Source organism: Salvelinus fontinalis, chromosome 12, assembly GCF_029448725.1.
Source record: "Salvelinus fontinalis isolate EN_2023a chromosome 12, ASM2944872v1, whole genome shotgun sequence".
NCBI classification, from domain to species: domain Eukaryota; kingdom Metazoa; phylum Chordata; class Actinopteri; order Salmoniformes; family Salmonidae; genus Salvelinus; species Salvelinus fontinalis.
Genome location: NC_074676.1, coordinates 29,212,631 through 29,235,378, shown reverse-complemented (window position 1 = coordinate 29,235,378; position 22,748 = coordinate 29,212,631). Strand labels below are relative to the sequence as shown.

General features: G+C 44.3%; 3 protein-coding genes across 5 annotated transcripts in view; 1 reads left to right on the top strand and 2 right to left on the bottom strand.

Moving 5' to 3' along the window:
* LOC129867111 (nuclear pore complex protein Nup93) overlaps window positions 1-390 on the bottom strand; it is a 47,583-nt gene extending 47,193 nt beyond the window's left edge. For both annotated transcript variants that reach the window (XM_055940297.1, XM_055940296.1), the window contains exon 1: window positions 229-390. The gene's annotated coding sequence lies outside the window, so the exon portion shown is untranslated. The remainder of the gene's footprint in view (window positions 1-228) is intronic.
* Window positions 391-9,204: 8,814 nt separating this feature from the next.
* Window positions 9,205-9,893, bottom strand: LOC129867116 (metallothionein A). Its single transcript, XM_055940305.1, has 3 exons — window positions 9,776-9,893; window positions 9,582-9,650; window positions 9,205-9,408 (listed from the first exon to the last, which is right to left on the bottom strand). The coding sequence occupies exons 1-3, from the start codon at window positions 9,798-9,800 to the stop codon at window positions 9,317-9,319; spliced, it is 186 nt and encodes a 61-aa protein (XP_055796280.1). The 5' UTR covers window positions 9,801-9,893; the 3' UTR covers window positions 9,205-9,316.
* Window positions 9,894-11,600: 1,707 nt separating this feature from the next.
* Window positions 11,601-22,525, top strand: LOC129867113 (Bardet-Biedl syndrome 2 protein homolog). Of its 2 annotated transcripts, none has more exons than XM_055940302.1 (18): window positions 11,601-11,888; window positions 12,504-12,632; window positions 12,745-12,972; window positions 13,131-13,256; window positions 13,388-13,450; window positions 13,601-13,678; window positions 13,814-13,918; window positions 14,060-14,146; window positions 14,352-14,487; window positions 14,584-14,723; window positions 15,024-15,165; window positions 20,430-20,601; window positions 20,788-20,914; window positions 21,076-21,198; window positions 21,292-21,429; window positions 21,546-21,658; window positions 21,783-21,931; window positions 22,043-22,525. In XM_055940302.1, exons 2-18 carry the CDS (start codon window positions 12,516-12,518, stop codon window positions 22,147-22,149), a joined length of 2,151 nt encoding a protein of 716 aa, XP_055796277.1. In that variant the 5' UTR covers window positions 11,601-11,888; window positions 12,504-12,515; the 3' UTR covers window positions 22,150-22,525. The 2 variants fall into 2 exon arrangements, with proteins under 2 accessions (XP_055796277.1, XP_055796275.1); XM_055940300.1 differs by having other exon boundaries at window positions 20,785-20,914.
* The last annotated feature ends 223 nt before the right edge of the window (window positions 22,526-22,748 follow it).

Sequence of the window (22,748 nt, the reverse complement as noted above, 5' to 3'; positions counted from 1 at the left end):
AACTGATTTTGATATGACTGCCCACAACAACATCGGGAGTCTGTGTATTAGACTCCCGATATGGTGTCCCAAAGCTAACAACACTAATACGAATTACATATTTAAGAATCAGTTCGTTTACAGGTACAAAGCAAGCTAGCACTTTAGCAAGCTACTCTATAGCTAAGCTAGTGGCATGCAACGGCAGGTTCATAACTAGTTGTAACGCGTATTAGCTGGGTAACTTACATGAATCCTAGATAGCAAATTAGCCTTTCCCTTGTTCCACAAATAGTAGTTATGACAGTTGTTTTCTCTCTTTTGCGCTTATCTCATTTGTTTTCCAGTCGGACATAAATTTTACCCCGGCACTTCTGAGGTCTAGCCTGATTGGATGAGGCCTCGTTTTATTCTTCTTCGATGAGGTTTAATAGCGGTTCCAATAAATGTTGTAATACCGCCACCTACTAGACTGGAGTATAAATCCCTTATACTTTGCTTGAAATAACTACATGACAAATAAACAAATACCCTACGATCTAACAGTAAACTCACAAAAAAATATATTTAAAAAACCCCAGCCCACTATTAATCTATTTAGTCCTACTTCAGGCCAACACCCTGCAACTCTGCAGTATTTTGTTTGTTTATATACAATTTTTTACATTATTGGCTCAGGAATTGTTTTGTGTCATTACATACAGCCAGGAAGATAACCCACCAGAACTTCCAGCATTACGACTAGGATTACGACTTCCCTGGAGTGGATCCTTTGTTTGCTCTCCCCAGAACAATTGAACTTATTCCAGAGGCTGACCCAAAACAACGCTGGCGGAGAAGAGGTACTTGAGACGTTCTTCTGGTCCGACTTAGGAAGCATGCACACCACCCACCGCTCCCGAGTATTTTACTCACTAATGTCCAATCTCTGGATAATAAAATTGATGAGCTCAAGGTGAGAGTTGCTTTTCAGAGAGACACCAGGGATTGTAACATACTCTGCTTCACGGAAACATGGCTCTCTCGAGATACACTGTCTGACTCTGTAAAGCCAGTTGGGTTCTCAGTACATCGCGCCAACAGGAACAAATAAATCTCTGGGAAGAAGGGTGGAGGTATATGTTTTATGATGAACAACTAATGGTGTAACTAATAACATACAGAAACTTAAGTCCCTTCCCAGCGGATACCACAACGGCCCTCAAAGAATTTCACTGTACTTTATGCAAACCACATACAGTGGGGCAAAAAAGTATTTAGTCAGCCACCAATTGTGCAAGTTCTCCCACTTAAAAAGATGAGAGAGGCATGAAATTTGCATCATAGGTACACTTCAACCATGACAGCAAAATGAGAAAAAAAAATCCAGAAAATCACATTGTAGGATTTGTACTGAATTTATTTGCAAATTATGGTGGAAAATAACTATTTGGTCACCTACAAACAAGCAAGATTTCTGGCTCTCACAGACCTGTAACTTCTTCTTTAAGAGGCTCCTCTGTCCTCCACTCGTTACCTGTATTAATGGCACCTGTTTGAACTTGTTATCAGTATAAAAGACACCTGTCCACAACCTCAAACAGTCACACTCCAAACTCCACTATGGCCAAGACCAAAGAGCTGTCAAAGGACACCAGAAACAAAATTGTAGACCTGCACCAGGCTGGGAAGACTGAATCTGCAATAGGTAAGCAGCTTGGTTTGAAGAAATCAACTGTGGGAGCAATTATTAGGAAATGGAAGACATACAAGACCACTGATAATCTCCCTCGATCTGGGGCTCCACGCAAGATCTTACCCCGTGGGATCAAAATGATCACAAGAACGGTGAGTAAAAATCCCAGAACCACACGGGGGGACCTAGTGAATGACCTGCAGAGAGCTTGGGCCAAAGTAACAAAGCCTACCATCAGTAACACACTACGCCGCCAGGGACTCAAATCCTGCAGTGCCAGACGTGTCCCCCTGCTTAAGCCAGTACATGTCCAGGCCCGTCTGAAGTTTGCTAAAGAGCATTTGGATGATCCAGAAGAAGATTGGGAGAATGTCATATGGTCAGATGAAACCAAAATATAACTTTTTTGGTAAAAACTCAACTCGTCGTGTTTGGAGGACAAAGAATGCTGAGTTGCATCCAAAGAACACCATACCTACTGTGAAGCATGGGGGTGGAAACATCATGCTTTGGGTCTGTTTTTCTGCAAAGGGACCAGGACGACTGATCCGTGTAAAGGACAGAATGAATGGGGCCATGTATCGTGAGACTTTGAGTGAAAACCTCTTTCCATCAGCAAGGGCATTGAAGATGAAACGTGGCTGGGTCTTTCAGCATGACAATGATCCCAAACACACCGCCCGGGCAACAAAGGAGTGGCTTCGTAAGAAGCATTTCAAGGTCCTGGAGTGGCCTAGCCAGTCTCCAGATCTCAACCCCATAGAAAATCTTTGGAGGGAGTTGAAAGTCTGTGTTGCCCAGCAACAGCCCCAAAACATCACTGCTCTAGAGGAGATCTGCATGGAGGAATTGGCCAAAAATACCAGCAACAGTGTGTGAAAACCTTGTGAAGACTTACAGAAAATGTTTGACCTCTGTCATTGCCAACAAAGGGTATATAACAAAGTATTGAGATAACATTTTGTTATTGACCAAATACTTATTTTCCACCATAATTTGCAAATAAATTAATAAAAAATCCTACAATGTGATTTAATGGATTTTTTTTCTCTCATTTTGTCTGTCATAGTTGAAGTGTACCTATGATGAAAATTACAGGCCTCACTCATCTTTTAAGTGGGAGAACTTGCACAATTGGTGGCTGACTAAATACTTTTTTTCCCCACTGTATCATGAGGCTGCATTTATTGTAGCTGTGGATTTTAACAAAGCAAATTTTGAGGAAAAGGCTCCCGAAATTCTATCAACATATTGATTGTTGTACTCGCGCTGCTAGAACCCTCGACCATTGCTATACCACCTTCCAGAATGGATATACGGCCCTCCATTCAGCAAATCGGACCACGATTCCATCTTGCTCCTCCCCTCCTATAGGCAGACCCTCAAACAGGAAGCACCCGTGGTGAGGACTATTTCAACACTGGTCTGACCAATCGGAATCCATGCTTCAAGAATGTTTTGATCACGTGGACTGGGATATGTTCAGAGTAGCTTCAGAAAATAATATTGACACATATACCGATACTGTGAATGAGTTTATCAGGAAGTGCATAGGAGATGTTGTACCCACTGTGACTATTAAAACCTACCCCACCCAGAAACCGTGGATAGATGGGAGCATTTGCGCAAAACTGAAAGCGCGAACCACCACATTTAACCAGGGCAAGAAGACTGGGGCGGCAGGTAGCCTAGTGGTTAGAGCGTTGGGCCAGTAACCGAAAGGTTGGTAGATCGAATCCCCGAGCTGACAAGGTAAAGATCTGTCGTTCTGCCCCTGAACAAGGCAGTTAACCCACTGTTCCTAGGCCGTCATTGTAAGTAAGAATTTGTTCTTAACTGACTTGCCTAGTTTAATAAAGGTTAGAAAATAAATAAAATATGGAAGAATACAAACAGTATAGTTATTCCCTCTGCAAAGCAATCAAGCAGGCTAAACATCAGTATAGGGACAAAGTTGAGTCCCAGTTCAATGGCTCAGACACAAGACGTATGTGACAGGGTCTACAGACAATCATGGATTATAAAAGGAAAACCAGCCATGTCGCGGACACCGTCTTGCTCACGGACAGGCTGAACACCTTCTTCGCTCGCTTTGAGGATAATACAGTGCCACCGACGCGGCCTGCTATCAAGGACTTCTCCGTGACCGACGTAAGACATTTAAGTGTGTTAACCCTCGCAAGGCTGCCAGCCCTGATGGTATCTCTAGCTGCGTCCTCAGAGCATGCGCAGGCTGGCTGGTGTGTTCACAGATATATTCAATCTCTCCCTATCCCAGTCTGTTGTCCCCACATGCTTCAAGATGGCTACCGTTGTCCCTATACCTAAGAAAGCAAATGTAATTGAACTAAATGACTATCGCCCCATAGGACTCACCTCTATCATCATGAAGTGCTTTGAGAGACTAGTCAAGGATCATATCACCTCCACCTTACCTGCCACCCTAGACCCACTTCAAATTGCTTACCGCCCCAATAGATCCACAGACGATGCAATCGCCATCACACTGCCCTGTCCCATCTGAACAAGAGGGGGTTATGTAAGAATGCTGTTCATTGACTATAGCTCAGCCTTCAACACCATAGTACCCTCCAAGCTCATCATCAAGCTCGAGACCCTGGGTCTGAACCCCGCCCTGTGCAACTGGGTCCTGGACTTCCTGACGGGTCTCCCCCAGGTGGTGAAGGTAGGAAACACCTCTTCGCTGATCCTCAACACTGGGGCCCCACAAGGGTGCGTGCTCAGCTCCTCCTGTACTCCCTGTTCCCCATGACTGTGTGGCCAAGGACACTTACAACACAATCATCAAGTTTGCAGACGACACAACAGTAGTAGGCTTGATTACCAACAACGACGAGACAGCCTACAGGGAGGAGGTGAGGGCTCTGGGAGTGTGGTGCCAGGAAAATAACCTCTCACTCAACATCAAGAAAACTAAAGAGATGATCATGGACTTCAGGAAACAGCAGAGGGAGCACCACCCTATCCACATCGATGGGACCGCAGTGGACAAGGTGGAAGCTTCAAGTTCCTCGGCGTACACATCACTGACAAACTGAAATGGTCCACCCACACAGACCATGTGGTGAAGAAGGCTCAATCTCAGGAGTCTAAACACCTAAAACCCTCAAACTTTTACAGATGCACAATTGAGAGCATCCTGTCTGGCTGTATCACTGCCTGGTAGGGCAACTGCACCGCCCATAACCACAAAGCTCTCCAGAGGGTGCTGCGATCTGCCCAACGCATCACTGAGGGAAAACTTCCCACCCTCCTGGACACCTACAGCACCCGATGCCATAGGAAGGCCAAAAAGATCATCAAGGACATCAACCACCCGAGCCATTGCCTGTTCACCCCGCTATCATCCAGAAGGCGAGGTCAGTACAGGTGCATCAAAGCTGGGACCGAGAGAGTAAAAAACAGCTTCTTCCTCAAGGCCATCCGACTGCTAAACAGCCATCATTAGTACATCAGAGGCGGCTGCCTGTAGACAGATTAGGAATCACTGATCACTTTTAGAAATGGATCACTAGCCACTTTAATGTTCCGTATCTAGGATTACTCATCTCATATGTATAAACTGCACTCCACACTATTATACAGTATCTTAGTCACTTTTACATTGTTTACATATTGCATTACCCAATTCATATGTGTAACCTATGTAAAATGGCTAGCTAGTTAGCGGTGTGCGCACTAATAGCGTTTCCATCGGTGACATCACTCGTTCTGAGACCTTGAAGTAGTTGTTCCCCTTGCTCTGCAAGGGCCGCGGCTTTTGTGGAGCGATTGGTAATGATGCTTCGTGGGTGTCAGTTGTGTGCAGAGGGTCCCTGGGTCGAGCCCAGGTAGGGGCGAGGAGAGGGAGGGAAGCTATGCTGTTACATATGTATATAGTGTATTCTATACTACACCACTGACTATTAAACAGCCATCTCCAGCACATCAGAGGCTGCTGCCTATAGACATAGATTAGGAATCACTAGCCACTAAGTTAATTAAACACTAGGCACTTTAATGTCTCCTATCTTGCATTACTCATCTCATGTGTAAACTGTAATCTATACTATTCTATGGTATCTTAGTCACTTTACTTGTTTGTAAATATTGCATCACCCATCTCATATGTATATACTGTACTCTATACTATGCCACTGAGTCTTAGTCCAATGCCGCTCTGACATATACAGTGCTGTGAAAAAGTATTTGCCCCCTTCCTGATTTAGTTTTTTTTTTTGCACGTCACACTTAAATGTCTCAGATCAAACATTTTAATATTACACAAAGTAAACCCAAATAAACACAAAATGCAGTTAAGTGATAATTTTATTTATTAAGGGAAAAAAGCTATCCGAACCATCATGGCCCTATGTGACAAAGTAATTTCCCCCCTTGTTAAATCATGAATTTACTGTGGTTAATCACATTTTTTGGAAAGCTGAGTTCAATTTCCCTAGCCACACCCAGGCCTGATTACTGCCAGACCTGTTGAATCAAATAATCACTTAAATAGAACCTGTCTGACAAAGTGAAGTAGGCCAAAAGATCTCAAAAAGCAAGACATCATGCCGCAATCCAAAGAAATTCAGGAACAGATGAGAAACAAATAATTGACATCTATCAGTCTGGAAAGGGTTACAAAGCCATTTCTAAAGCTTTGGGACTCCAGCGAACCACGGTGAGAGCCATTATCCACAAATGGAGAAAATTTGGAACTGTGGTGAACCTTCCCAGGAGTGGCCGGCCTACCAAAATTACCCCAAGAGCGCAGCGACGACTCATCCAAGAGGTCACAAAAGAACCCACAACAACATCTAAAGAACGGCAGGCCTCACTTATGGTCAGTGTTCATGACTCAACCATAAGGCAAAAATGGCATCCATGGCAGAGTTCCAAGGCGAAAACCACTGCTGACCAAAAAGAACAAAGGCTCGTCTCACTTTTGGCAAAAAACATCTTGATGATCCCCAAGACTTTTGGGAAAATATTCTGTGGACTGACGAGACAAAAGTTGAACTTTTTGGAAGGTTTGCGTCCCGTTACATCTGGCATAAAATTAACACAGTATTTCAGAAAAAGAACATACCAACAGTCAAATATGGTGGTGGTAGTGTGATGGTCTGGGGCTGCTTTGTTGCATCAGGACCTGGACGACTTGCTGTGATTGATGGAACCATGAATTCTGCTCTCTATCAAAAAATCCTGAAGGAGAAAGTCCGGCCATCTGTTCGTGACCTCAAGCGCACTTGGGTTCTGCAGCAGGACAATGATCCACAACACACCAGCAAGTCCACCTCTGAATGGCTTAAAAAAAACAAAATGGTTTGAGTGGCCTAGTCAAAGTCCAGACTTGAATCTGATTGAGATGCTGTGGTGTGACCTTAAAGGCGGTTCATGCTCAAAAACCCTCCAATGTGGCTGAATTAAAACAATTCTGCAAAGAGTGGGCCAAAATTCCTCCACAGCGATGTGAAAGACTCATTGCCAATAATCGCAAATGCTTGATTGCAGTTGTTGCTGAGGGTGGCACAATGAGTTAAGTTTAGGGGGCAATTACTTTTTCACATAGGGCCATGAAGGTTCAGATAGCTTTTTTCCCTTAATAAATTCACTTAAACTGCATTTTGTGTTTACTTGGGTTATCTTTGTGTAATATTTAAATTTATTTGATCTGAAACATTTAAGTGTGACATGTGCAAAAAAAAATCTTTTTCACTGCACTGTATGTATATATGTATAGGGGCGGCAGGTAGCCTAGTGTTTAGAGAGTTGGATCTAGCAAACGATCTAGCAAACGATTGCTAGATCGAATCCCCGAGCTGACGAGGTAAAAATCTGTCATTCTGCCCCTGAACAAGACAGTTAACCTACTGTTCCTAGGCCGTCATTGTGAATAAAAACTTGTTCTCAACTGACTTGCGTAGTTAAAGGTTAAATACAATAAATATATTCTTAATCCATTCCTTAGATGTATGTGTATTTTGGGTATATGTTCTGAAACTGTTAGATCTTACTTGTTAGATATTACTGCCCTGTCGGAGCTTGACGCACAAGCATTTCGTTACACCCGCAATAACATCTGCTAAACACGCATGTGACCAATAAAATTTGATTTGAAAGGATGGTACACTACCACTTAACACATCCTGTAATTCTGACGTCAAGAGCTTGCACACCAATACCTCTGCAGCTGCCACCACCTCAATTTTCTGCACCTTATGTTCCATCCCTGCAGTACAATTGATAACCATTGCTATAAATCCAATCTTACTGAAACATCACTTGTCCTATTGCTCTGTCTTGGTACAGATCTACTACACACCACTCCTCTCAGTATCCCTCCCCCTTGACCCATCTTCCTCAGCATATGACAACTTCTGCACTACTCTAACCCTGGAAACCTCAACCTGCCGCTCACCAGACATTTCAGATCCCCATTTCTCCACTCCTACAATTAACACCTACCACTACTTTCCCCAATGCTACACATTTGTCTCCCCTTCAGCACACTTCTGTCACATGCCCATAAGCTTGACACCTGTAACGTAATGTATTCGGCGCAAAAGCTCGTACAGGATAACATTCAAACCAAGTATTTTATATAGCCCTTCGTACATCAGCTAATATCTCGAAGTGCTGTACAGAAACCCAGCCTAAAACCCCAAACAGCACGCAATGCAGGTGTAGAAGCACGTTGTCGGGCAAAGACTCAATATCAAAACGCAAAAGAACAGAACTCGTTTCACCAAACACCAGGAATCTTCCCTTCGGTTGGTTAACTTTCACAGCTACCCCAGTAATCACTCCTTTCTTGAAACAATTTATATCTCTTGCACCCATTTGGAGCGCCTGCGCCTTCTGACCAGCAGAAACAATCACAAGACCACTTCTGGTTACCCACACCAAATCCATAGCACCAAACGCTTTACACCCACACTGAAACAATAGATCAGCCGAAGGGCAAGGGTCCACTTAATCAAACAAAAAAACCATCCAAACAAAAAAAAACTCCAATACTTCCATTTCACACTTTCTACAATTCTTTAACAAACCCTCTCCCCCATTTAACTGACTCAAGCTCACCCCCTTCCGACCTACCTCACCCTCCGTATTTTAGGTATACATCTCCTTATACACCACTTGACATCTTGTTCTTGCAGTCAAGGACACCCTTTACCTGGCTGTCACAGTCAGCACGAACCCCTCAGTGCATCCCACTTGGAATAGCGCTGCGGCATCTTGATATTCTTTAGCAATAGCTACCGCAATGCTTTTATGTCAAAGAGTTCTGGTTCCACCAAGGACTATAACACTCAGCGATCATGCCTCATTTTCCAATAAGACCTTGCGCTTTGTAGTCGTAAACTCACACCACCTGCTGTGCTGGCTGGTTAAGGTGATCGATCTTGCGCCTCAACTTAAACATTTTAGTAAAATGAAAAACTGGTTTCCCAGAAGCAAGCAATTGCTCTTTTTGGAGCAGACATGATTGACCTCTTATTTATGTCCCATAGCCCAACAACTCAAGTAAGTCAAAGAAACTTGAATAAGTTAGATGCAATTTATTGCCTTACATTTGACAATGTACAAAATCTATGCTCAAGATGGTACAACTTCAGTCATAGGGAATGGACTGCATTGTGATGTCATACACAGGCCTTACTGACAACAGCTGGTATCACAAGTCTTGCCCTTGCACACGCAGCCTGAGGCACACTTGCTGCAGCCGGAGGGACAGCAGTCACAGCAACCTGATGGGCCGAAAAATAATCGATTAGTGATGACCAAAGACTATTGCGTAGCCTACTAATGAGGCAATTGAGGTTAATTAGGCTAATCATGGGGCTTTAAAAAGTGCCACCAGCGATAAGAAAAAGACTATTGGCCTAATAACACTATTTGGATTTATAACATAACCACTTACTTGCTTTCTTACAACTGGTGCATGCGCAGTTGGAGCACTTGCAGGATCCACCGCAGTTGCAAGATCCAGCTACAAATAAACAGTTGAGTTAGGTAGTTGGTTATTAACCTGTTAAGATTTTCGAAATAAATACGCTTAAGGCGTATCCATCGCCTATATTCTTGATAAATTGATCAATGTATATGATAACTTACTTTTGGAGCATTCACAAGGATCCATTTTCCAGTTTGGGCTCCCTTCTTTATCCGAATGGATCGTAGTAGTTTTGCTGGGTGTCAGTGGTGTGTTGTCAGCTTTTAATTTCTAGCTAGCGAGACTTCGACTTTATATCGTCCGGGGCAGACAGGTGCCGTGTGCAAAACAGAGTAGCGCGTTCACGCAGACAGATCATTAATAGGCTAGCTTGCACACGGTGTATTATCTACTGCGAAAACATTCCCATCAAGGGAATAGTAGCCTATTGTTTCAATAGCCTACATAGCATGTTGACAATTGATTAATTCAAATATGGCTACCCATTATGTTACTATGCTAACATTTATTAGGAATTTTATTTATTTATGAATGCCTTCAAATAACCCACTGGGTCTGGACTTTCGTTAACGTTTAGTTACCAGATATTGTTATTTTACAGGCACACTAAATTTATTGTTCAAATTCATGATGATTTAAAGTGTTATAGCCTATAGGCATATCTAATCTAGGACTACTAAACTATAGATTAGAATGAGAAAAATGTATGTAATTCTAGATGTAAACTTGTCGGGAAGAATTTGAATGTATAGTGTTTATGACAAATAGATTTAAACGACGATTTAGGCTATAAATCACTACATTGTTGACTGGTTTTCGACTGGACAGTCGTCGTTATTGTGCGCAGTGCACACGGTACACAACAGTTGAGCAATTGTTCTTTTGTCACTTTTCCGGGGGAATTTGCTGTCATTGGTGCTGTGTTGAGATCTTCCATGTCCATGCTCCCCTTATTTGCACACGGGCAGCGGTCGTGAGCAACATTCGAATGAGAATGAATCACTTTGCGCTCGTCGACGGAGTGTTAGTATTTTTCCAGAATCTCCTGCCTGGGTAATTGAGCTGTGTCATACCACAAACACTGTGCAATGTTATACAAATAGTCACTGACAGTACCAGCTACAATTAATTACAAACGACCGTAATGAAAACAGTGATGCTACCAGAACTGTCATTGGCCTACAACAAGGATAGTCTATCATAAAAAAATATTTCATATTTCATCATATAAAATTAAGATATATGAACTTTTGTTAAAGTTAAGCATGTACTTTACCATAATATGAATCATAGTCAATACAGAAACATATAATATAATACATGTTTTCCCGGTGAGGAACTTATTTTTTGGAGTAAAAATAAATAAAACCTTTTTTTACTTATTTTTGAAACATTGAATGAAGCCTGTTTATTCAACGATTACTTCAAAGCACTTTGTACTGTGTAGTGTTATGCTCGCGATAAAGTGAGGGAGTTATTTTATGCTGGCCAAGGTTGAACCGTCAAAGGCCCATCACGTCATCGGGCGAAAGCGGGGAGGGAGGAGCGCCTTTCTCAAATCGAACAGTAATCTGCTCATTGCTCTGTCATTTTGTCAACAAGGCATCATGGTGTATCGTTCAGAAGCCTACAACATCGTTTTCCCATGAAATAAATGTTTGAATTTTCTAACTCGTTTTAATTGGGAATAAAGCTCAAAAGCAATCACTTTTGCATGTGAAACATGCAAGTAGTCCTAGATTAATTATGCATATAGGCTATAACACTTTCAATCATCATGAATTTGAACAATAAATTTACTCCACGTGCTCCTAAATCACTTTGTTTTGAGCTGACTTCACGTTCACATCACTGCGTTCACATCCTAATCGGAATTAGGAAACGCGGAAATTTCCGATTATCTGATTCGTTGAACGCGGCACAGTTCCAAAACGAACGCAATCAACGTTCATCTGGTGCAGAACACGCATACACGGGCTCCCCGGGTGAGATTAATCGAACCCCCTCAGTGTTTATGCGTGGCACCTGGCTCATGTGCGGGAGGCAGCCCGGTTGCTACCAACTTTCAAGCGGTGTATAACACGCTTACACGAGCGCCTGGGCGAGATTAATCGAACGCCCTCAGCAACTTCAGAAGTTTTGAGTGACAAGTTACGTCATTTGCAAGAGGGAAAGCATCTTGTTGCCTTGTATTCGGACGTTAGCATAGCATGCTTGTAGCTAGCTAACCCATAAACATTGACAGTTAAAGACAGCTAAGCATCGAGGACTTCGGTAAGATATCATCTCACATTATCACATGTTCCATTCATATGCGTAAAATGCTATGCTTTTTATGTTGTTGAAAAATATCGTGTCTTGTTGCAGCTGGAAATGGTGGATAGCATGCTAGCTAGTAAACTAACGTTAACGTAGATAGCTGTGATGAGTTACAATCAATCTGACTGTCTTGTGCCAGTCGTGGATTTCTTCATGATTAGGAAAGTGAATTACTGAAATGTTGCACTCGAGTACTAACATTATTTTAATTGGTCATAGCTATACTATCTTTGTAGTTATCTGTTTATCTAATGTTGGCCATTTTTGAAGATAATGAGGAGCCAATGACCATAGCTAACTAGAGAGCAAACTACAGGGATTAGCTAGATGAAAAGCTTTGACAAGCTGCCCAGTGTTGCTAGGTAACGGGACACCCAGCGGGTGACGAGTAAGCTGTTTATAACATTAGGGTAGTTTGCAAGTATCTGCTAGATTGAAAGAGGGTTACACCATCCTTGTTTCTCCAGCAGTAATGATTCGATTTCATATTCATCTCAAAACAAGCAACCAGCAGAACACATACACACACACACACACCATATGTACCATGATTGGTTATTATTGTTGTAGGATTGTGCCACCATGTTGGTGCCTATATTCACCCTCAAGCTGAACCATAAAATCAACCCTCGCATGGTTACAATGGGCAAGTTTGATGGGATCCACCCATGCCTCACTGCAGCCACACAAGCAGGGAAGGTATGGCCTCACTCAGTTCTCTTTGATAGTTTCTCCATTTACATGTATGCATGAAGTATGCATTGAAGTATAGCACTCCAGTGAAGTTATTCAATCTTCTCTCTTCCGTCAGGTGTTCATCCATAACCCTCACACACGCGGCCAGCGTCAGGCAGCCCACCGTCTGAGTCAGAGTGCCCAGGATTCGGACATCTCTCTGCTCAATATCAACCAGGCTGTGAGCTGCCTGACAGCTGGCACACTAGGACCCAACACCACTGGAGACACGCTCCTCGTGGGCACCCAGACAAACCTGCTGGCTTATGACGTACACGACAATGCTGACATCTTCTACAGAGAGGTGAGCCAAGGACAGTACAAAGGACTGGACACAATGTTATAACATATCAATACAACCTTATGATTCTGTTGTAGCAGCAGTATTACATTACATCATTAACTGAATACAAAGTTGCAAATGAAGATGTAATGTCCTTTTTCACATCATATTCTCTATAGGTGACAGATGGGGCCAATGCCATTGTTTTAGGGAAATTAGGGAACATTGAGTCCCCCCTCGCCATCATCGGTGGAAACTGCGCTTTGCAAGGATTTGACTATGAGGGGAATGACCAGTTCTGGACGGTATGGCTCGCATTCCTCTTACTCTCTTGATTATGTGAACTGTTGTGCAAAAATTAAATTGAAATAAAAATACTTTTACGCAATAGAAAAGTGATAACTGTTGATGTCTGTTTCTATGGGTTCATTTTCAGGTCACAGGGGATAATGTGCGATCATTGGTGCTCTGTGATTTTACTGGTGATGGAAAAAATGAGGTGTTGCATTTCATTTTTTATCCAAAGATGAAAGCAAATACTTTGCAATATGAAACTCAACAATTTCAGATGTTGTGTTTTTAAATAGATAGGCCTATACTAGATCCTAAAATGGGTAATATACTGTGTTTTTTTGTCTGGTCTTTACAGCTTCTTGTCGGATCAGAGGACTTTGACATTAGGGTATTCAAAGAAGACGAACTTGTGTCTGAGATTCCTGAAAATGAGGTATTGCTCATCTTACATGAGGCCATGTTGTTTCTAATGCTATTTGATTATGTGTAATGATCTTGATGTTTATAGTACATTGTGTGTCAGCAAAGAGATGATGTGTGCTGATTGCTCTCTCTTTGTGTCATTCAGACGGTTACCTCCCTCTGTCATATGCATGGCAGCAGGTTTGGTTATGCTCTGGCCAACGGCACTGTGGGTGTATATGACCGCACTGCCCGCTACTGGAGAATCAAGGTACTACAAGTTTTGAATTGGCTGAATATTAGGTCGTTTTCTGTCTAAATGCATCCCTGTCACTTTACACAAAGCATATTACATTTGCACTAGCTTTATGTTTAAAGATGTGCCAGTAAAGGTTCCCCCTTCTCCCTGCAGTCTAAGAACCATGCAATGAGCATCCATGCATTTGACCTTAACGCTGACGGTGTTGTAGAACTCATCACAGGCTGGTCCAATGGAAAGGTAAACCACCTTGATGTGTCAGTCGTTAATCAATTTAGCACCTATTTTTTTTTAAATGAGTACAGCACCAATTAAGGAGAGTCTTCCAAAGTTCTCTAATCCTTCACTTTGTCACATTGTCTGGAACTGGTTGGCACTTGGCACCAGCCTTTCCTCCAAGTGTAAGGAATGTTGTAAGTCCCCTTGACTTCACCATCATTTACAGATTGATGCAAGGAGCGATCGAACAGGTGAAGTCATCTTCAAAGACAACTTCTCGTCCTCTGTGGCTGGAGTGGTGGAAGGGGACTATCGCATGGATGGACAGATACAGCTCATCTGTACCTCTGTGGAGGGAGAAGGTAAAGACATGTGGAATACCATAGCTATTGAATATTGTTTATTTGTGTGTATGTTTTCAGTAAGTGACATCCAATGTGTTGTGTGCTGGTTGTCAGTGCGTGGCTACCTGCCTGCCAGTAAGGAGATGAAGGGGAACCTGATGGACTCCAGTGTGGAGCAGGATCTGATCCGAGAGCTGAGTCAGCGGAGGCAGAACCTGCTACTGGAACTACGCAACTATGAGGAGAATGCCAAGGTTTCTAAGAACACACACTGACAAACACTTTTACAGAAAGAACTATGAGGATAAAGACAAACACACTTTTACATTCATAGATGTGCTGAAACTCTCTGACGTTAATATTATAAGAATATAATGCTAAAGCCCACACGTACAAGCATACACCTACACCCCAGACCAACATTCAAACACAAACTTTCTCAGTTACTGTGAGGAGAACACTACGATCCTCCCGCCTCTTAACTATGTACAGACTACACACTCATGGTGTTTGTGTCATAGTGTAAAATACCTCTGTGTGACCGTGCTCTGTAGCAGGCTGTCCCAGGATCTTCAGAACGGGACACCCAGATGGGGGTGATACCAGCCAATACCCAGCTCCAGACTGTCCTCTCTGTCAGAGCTGCCACGGAGTCCCAGAGGTCACACATAGAGCTCAGCATCTCCACGCCCAATGGTAAACACCATCACCCCACACAGATATCCTCCTTACCATCTTCACGGACCACTAACACACTCATGCCCTAGATTTACATTGTCATCTATACCCAGTAAGCAGCTCACTTACACAGAGCTAAAACCACTCAGAAACTCACCAAGCTGACCAAACCTCAGCCTGTCCCACATTGGACATCCAAGATGGCGTAGCAGTCAGATGTCCTTTGTCCTCGTCCTGTCCCGTGTATATATATTTTATATATTTTTCTTCGCATTTCTTTTTATATATATTTTTTTCTTCTTAAAAACTCAACTTCAAAACACTCTCCTGCAACCCACCTCACCAAATGTGGTGCGGATCTGTTTTTTTTCCTCAAAGGTATTATTCACCCCGTATCCGAAATCTACAACAGAAGCTAGCCAGAAGTTAGCCAGCTCACAAGCTAACGTTAGTAGTTCAGCTAACCACAGCTAGCGCTCATCAGCTATCCTTTAGCTCGGAAAACTATTGCCAGTTTTGTACAACGCGACTCAGACCAGAGCATACCTGACCTTTTTTTCTCTCCATATCCCCGGATTTTTACCGCAAGCTCTGGACATTTACACCTGGATCTTGCAGCTAACCAGCTGCTATCCGAGTGACTATTGGCTAACATCAATTCCGGAGCAAACACCAATTATCCCGGAGCTAGCCAGCTGAAGAGTTCCATCAGCCACTCCTGGGCTACAATCACCTAGCCGGACCCGTTTACTGCCGATGCGGAGCCCCACCGGGCCTTCACGACTGGGATACCGACGTTATCTGCCCGAGGGAGTTATTCAACTGGCCCCTCCATCGCGACGTAACCTGAACGCCCATATGCTAACTGCGGCACGCTAATCGTTAGCTGTCTTGAGCATATCGGCTGCTATCTGAACAGACAACCTCTCTTTCGCCATCGCCATCCGGCTTGGATTCTCTGTCGACACGACCACGTCTGGTCTGCAGACGAATAGCCCATCCGCTGTGCCCTCAACTGGCCTCCGTCTGAGCAGACCCCCTCCGTCTGAGCAGACCTCCCCCCGGGCTACTAACTTTAAACACCGCGGGTTAGCTTAGTGGAGGCCTCACTGCTCCATCTACGGCTGCCCCCTGGACACTATGATCACTTGGCTACATAGCTGATGCCTGCTTGACTGTCCATTAATTCACGGTACTCCATTCCGTTTATTTGTGTTTTATCTGTCGGCTCTGTGCTTTAACTCAGGATCTGTGTGTAGTTAATCCGACCCTCTCTGCCTAGCCGTCGCCATTTTTACCTACTGTTGCTGTGTTAGCTGACTAGCTGCTGTTATATCACCTGTTGTTTTAGCTAGCTCTCCCAATCAAGACCTGCAATCACTTTACGCCTTATTGCATGTCTCCCTCAAATATCAATATGCCTTGCATACTGTTGTTCAGGCTAGTTATCATTGTTTTGGTTTGCAATGGACCCCGTAGTTCCACTCTCCGTACCTCTGATACCTCCTTTGTCCCACCCCCCACACATGCGGTGACCTCACCCATTGAGACCAGCATGTCCAGAGATACAACCTCTCTTATCATCACCCAGTGCCTGGGCTTGCCTCCGCTGTACCCGTGCCCCACCATACCCTGGTCTGCACATTATGCCCAGAATCTATTCTACCACGCCCATAAATCTGCTCCTTTTATTCCTTGTCCCCAACGCTCTAGGCGACCAGTTTTGATAGCCTTTAGCCGCACCCTCATCCTACTACTCTTCTGTTCCTTGGGTGATGTGGAGGTAAACCCAGGCCCTGCATGTCCCCAGTCACCCTCATTTGTTGACTTCTGTGATCGAAAAAGCCTTGGCCTCATGCATGTCAACATCAGAAGCCTCCTCCCTAAGTTTGCCTTACTCACCGCTTTAGCACACTCTGCCAACCCTGATGTCCTCGCCGTGTCCGAATCCTGGCTTAGGAAGGCCACCAAAAATTCTGAGATTTCCATACCCAACTATAACACTTTCCGTCAAGATAGAACTGCCAAAGGGGGAGGAGTTGCAATCTACTGCAGAGATAGCCTGCAAAGTTCTGACATACTTTCCAGGTCTATGCCCAAACAGTTCGAACTTCTAATTTTAAAAATTAATCTCTCCAGAAATAAGTCTCTCACTGTTGCCGCCTGCTACCGACCCCCCTCAGCTCCCAGCTGTGCCCTGGACACCATCTGTGAATTGATCGCTCCCCATCTAGCTTCAGAGTTTGTTCTGTTAGGTGACCTAAACTGGGATATGCTTAACACCCCGGCAGTCCTACAATCTAAGCTTGATGCCCTCAATCTCACACAAATCATCAAGGAACCCACCAGGTACAACCCTAAATCCGTAAACATGGGCACACTAAGAGACATTATCCTGACCAACTTGCCCTCCAAATACACCTCTGCTGTCTTCAATCAAGATCTCAGCGATCACTGCCTCATTGCCTGTATCCGCCACGGGTCCGCGGCCAAACGACCACCCCTCATCACTGTCAAACGCTCCCTAAAACACTTCTGCGAGCAGGCCTTTCTAATCGACCTGGCCCGGGTACCCTGGAAGGATATTGACCTCATCCCGTCAGTTGAGGATGCCTGGTCATTCTTTAAAAGTTACTTCCTCACCATATTAGACAAGCATGCTCCGTTCAAAAAATGCAGAACCAAGAACAGATATAGCCCTTGGTTCACTCCAGACCTGACTGCCCTCGACCAGCACAAAAACATCCTGTGGCAAACTGCAATAGCATCGAAGAGCCCCCGCGATATGCAACTGTTCAGGGAAGTCAGGAACCAATACACGCAGTCAGTCAGGAAAGCAAAGGCCAGCTTTTTCAAGCAGAAATTTGCATCCTGTAGCTCTAACTCCAAAAAGTTCTGGGATACTGTAAAGTCCATGGAAAACAAGAGCACCTCCTCCCAGCTGCCCACTTCACTGAGGCTAGGTAACACGGTCACCACTGATAAGTCCATGATAATCGAAAACTTCAACAAGCATTTCTCAATGGCTGGCCATGCCTTCCTCCTGGCGACTCCAACCTTGGCCAACAGCCCCCCCCCCCCCCCCCCCCCGCTGCTACTCGCCCAAGCCTCCCCAGCTTCTCCTTTACCCATATCCAGATAGCAGATGTTCTGAAAGAGCTGGAAAACCTGGACCCATACAAATCAGCTGGGCTTGACAATCTGGACCCCCTATTTCTGAAACTGTCCGCCGCCATTGTCGCACCCCCTATTACCAGCCTGTTCAACCTCTCCTTCGTATCATCTGAGATCCCCAAGGATTGGAAAGCTGCCGCGGTCATCCCCCTCTTCAAAGGGGGAGACACCCTGGACCCAAACTGTTACAGACCTATATCCATCCTGCCCTGCCTATCTAAGGTCTTCGAAAGCCAAGTCAACAAACAGATCACTGACCATCTCGAATCCCACCGTACCTTCTCCGCTGTGCAATCCGGTTTCCGAGCCGGTCACGGGTGCACCTCAGCCACGCTCAAGGTACTAAACGATGTCATAACCGCCATCGATAAAAGACATTACTGTGCAGCCGTCTTCATCGACCTGGCCAAGGCTTTCGACTCTGTCAATCACCATATTCTTATCGGCAGACTCAGTAGCCTCGGTTTTTCTAATGACTGCCTTGCCTGGTTCACCAACTACTTTGCAGACAGAGTTCAGTGTGTCAAATCGGAGGGCATGTTGTCCGGTCCTCTGGCAGTCTCTACGGGGGTACCACAGGGTTCAATTCTCGGGCCGACTCTTTTCTCTGTATACATCAATGATATTGCTCTTGCTGCGGGCGATTCCCTGATCCACCTCTATGCAGACGACACCATTCTGTACACTTCCGGCCCTTCCTTGGACACTGTGCTATCAAACCTCCAAACGAGCTTCAATGCCATACAACACTCCTTCCGTGGCCTCCAACTGCTCTTAAACGCTAGTAAAACCAAATGCATGCTTTTCAACCGTTCGCTGCCTGCATCCGCACGCCCGACTAGCATCACCACCCTGGACGGTTCCGACCTAGAATATGTGGACATCTATAAGTACCTAGGTGTCTGGCTAGACTGCAAACTCTCCTTCCAGACTCATATCAAACATCTCCAATCCAAAATCAAATCTAGAGTCGGCTTTCTATTCCGCAACAAAGCCTCCTTCACTCACGCCGCCAAACTTACCCTAGTAAAACTGACTATCCTACCGATCCTCGACTTCGGCGATGTCATCTACAAAATAGCTTCCAATACTCTACTCAGCAAACTGGATGCAGTCTATCACAGTGCCATCCGTTTTGTTACTAAAGCACCTTATACGACCCACCACTGCAACCTGTATGCCCTAGTCGGCTGGCCCTCGCTACATGTTCGTCGTCAGACCCACTGGCTCCAGGTCATCTACAAGGCTATGCTAGGTAAAGTGCCGCCTTATCTCAGTTCACTGGTCACGATGGCTACACCCACCCGTAGCACGCGCTCCAGCAGGTGTATCTCACTGATCATCCCTAAAGCCAAAACCTCATTTGGATGCCTTTCCTTCCAGTTCTCTGCTGCCTGCGACTGGAACGAATTGCAAAAATCTCTGAAGTTGGAGACTTTTATCTCCCTCAACAACTTTAAAAATCTGCTATCCGAGCAGCTAACCGATCGCTGCAGCTGTACATAGTCCATCTGTAAACTACCCACCCAATTTACCTACCTCACCCCCCATACTGCTTTTATTTATTTACTTTTCTGCTCTTTTGCACACCAGTATCTCTTCTTGCACATGATCATCTGATGATTTATCACTCCAGTGTTAATCTGCTAAATTGTAATTACTCGATTTATTGCCTACCTCATGCCTTTTGCACACATTGTATATAGATTCTCTTTTTTCTACCATGTTATTGACTTGTTTATTGTTTACTCCATGTGTAACTCTGTGTTGTTGTCTGTTCACACTGCTATGCTTTATCTTGGCCAGGTCGCAGTTGCAAATGAGAACTTGTTCTCAACTAGCCTACCTGGTTAAATAAAGGTGAAATAAGAAAAATAAAAATAAAATTGAAACCAATGACTCTCACCGTCCTATAATTCCAGAATGCGCAGCCTCGTGTATTTATTGCTGCACTGTTGGAGCTAGGAACACAAGCATTTCGCTACACCTGCAATAACATTGCTAAATATGTGTATGCGACCAGTAATGTGATGTTATTTGATTTTGATTTGATGTGGCTTACTGTGGTAAGTGGGCTGGGTATTGACCTCTTGGCATTCCTTCTACAGAGACCATAATTCGAGCCGTGCTGATTTTCGCTGAGGGAATTTTTGAGGGTGAAAGTCATGTGGTACATCCCAGTGCCCAGAATCTATGTGGTTCTATCCGTGTTCCCATCATTCCCCCCAAAGATATCCCTGTGGATCTACACATCAAAGCTTTTGTTGGCGGCAAGAGCAGGTACACATATTTCAATGATGAAAGAGACATAGATGTGTCCTCTACATAGATGTGTTAATGTATTGATTTGCCAATGAAATTCACTCTTATTATCCAAACGTTGTAGTTTCAGTGGAAGCTCTGTCCAATAAAAATCAACAACATTATTTTGTCATTTGATTGTGCTTCTTCTGTTCCCTGCAGCAGTCAGTTCCACGTCTTTGAGATCACACGTCAACTGCCTCGCTTCTCCATGTATGATCTTAATGTTGAGCCTGAGGCCCCCCAACCTACTGGGAAAGTTACCTTCACCATCAACGACAGGCCACAGAGAGTGAGCACAAACTCTGTCGCTCTCTCTCACTTACTCTTACACACACACACACACTTTCATGTGCTGTCACCTGTGGCGACTTCCGAGCCCTTCTGGCGTTCTGCTCCATAGTAATGTTACTGTCACTATCACTATCAAATGGCTGTATTCTCTGTCTTTAGGTGGTCATGTGGCTGAACCAGAACTTCCTTCTACTAGATGGCATTGATACCCCAGACGTGACGTTCACCTCTCTACGTGGCGGAGGACTACTCACCATCAGCATGCTAAGCACTAGTGGAGAGGTATGTCTACATGTCCTAACACGTATCGCTGTGCACAGGATATCTCTAGTATTTCAAAATGGACCCTTCACCTGCCCTTTTCTTCACAATCAGATCACACTAAACACAGACGACATAGACCTGGCAGGGGATCTAGTCCAATCACTGGCTTCCTTCCTGGCCATAGAGGACCTACAGGCAGAGGCAGACTTCCCCACATACTTTGGGGAGCTGCGAACGACCCTAACTGAGGTAAACTCCCCACCTCAGCCTCCACACCAATAGTATTTATCTCATTACCAACCATTTCTCTCATTATTTTGTGTGGTAGGCCTAACATATTTTTGTAATCTATTTTGTTTTAACAGGTAGATGACTATCACTCTGTCCACCAAAAGCTGACGGCGGCCATAGCAGATCATTCTAATCACATCCGTAACATGCTGGTGCAGGCAGAGGACGCACGGCTCATGGGTGACATGTGAGTGACAACACACCAACCACCACCTCCATGATTTTTCTGTAGGATTCCTTTGCATGGCTCGATAAGGTGATAATGACCTGTTTTTCTTTTTAATCCCTTCATCTTTCTTTGTGCCTGACAGAAGGAACATGAAGAAGCGCTACATTGAGCTCTATGACCTGAACAGAGACCTGATCAATGAGTACAAGATCCGGTCCAACAATCACAATGCTCTCCTCGCCTGCCTTAAGTCTGTCAACCAGGCCATTCAGAGGGCAGGGAGACTGAGAGGTGAGTAGGGGTTGACGGAGATTAGTGAAGCATCAGGTTTGAAGAGAATTTAATGTGTGTTTTAAAGGTTTCAGGTCTCTGCTAACCTCTCTGCCTATGTGTCTCTCTCAGTGGGAAAGCCAAAGAATCAGGTTATCACAGCCTGCCGAGACGCTATCAAAAACAACAATGTCAACGTCCTGTTCAAGATCATGAAAGCAGGCACAGCCTCTTCCTGAGGGCACCACACTGTGGTTGCCTGAAATCCTGAAGGGATTGGAATCCCTGAGAGGCCAGTCTGGGGGGAGCAACGGGGGGAGGCTTTACATGAGTGAAGAAAGACTAGTTCTCTAGTGGCAAGGCCAAAAGAAGAAACAGGCCTCACCTGGACCCCCAGGTGCCATTGGGCAGCAGTGATGTTTTAGAGGAGTCAGTGGTTGGGAGTAACTGTCAACTTGTATATGTTGTTTTGTAGCCAAAGAACTATACTCCTTGAATGTTAAATGGGACCAGCAGAGTGAGATATATGTTTACTTTTTGTAGATTGTAAATAGACATGGAACTGTATTATGTGTGTGCAGAAAGAAATGTAACTAAATTAAATTACTGTCTTAATTTTTCTGTGTTTTGAGTTTTTCTTTGTAGTATTTGTATTCAAGTCTTGTCGGTTAAATAAATGTATTTCATGTCTGTCTCACCATGCGAAGTGAGTCCTGCTCCTAAATTGCAGCCATTTAAGAACATATAGTCCCATATTGCAAGGATCACCACGATAAAAGTACATTGTCGGACAAATAAGTATGCTAGGTCCTCATCATTATGCCCCCTTCCCCTTCCT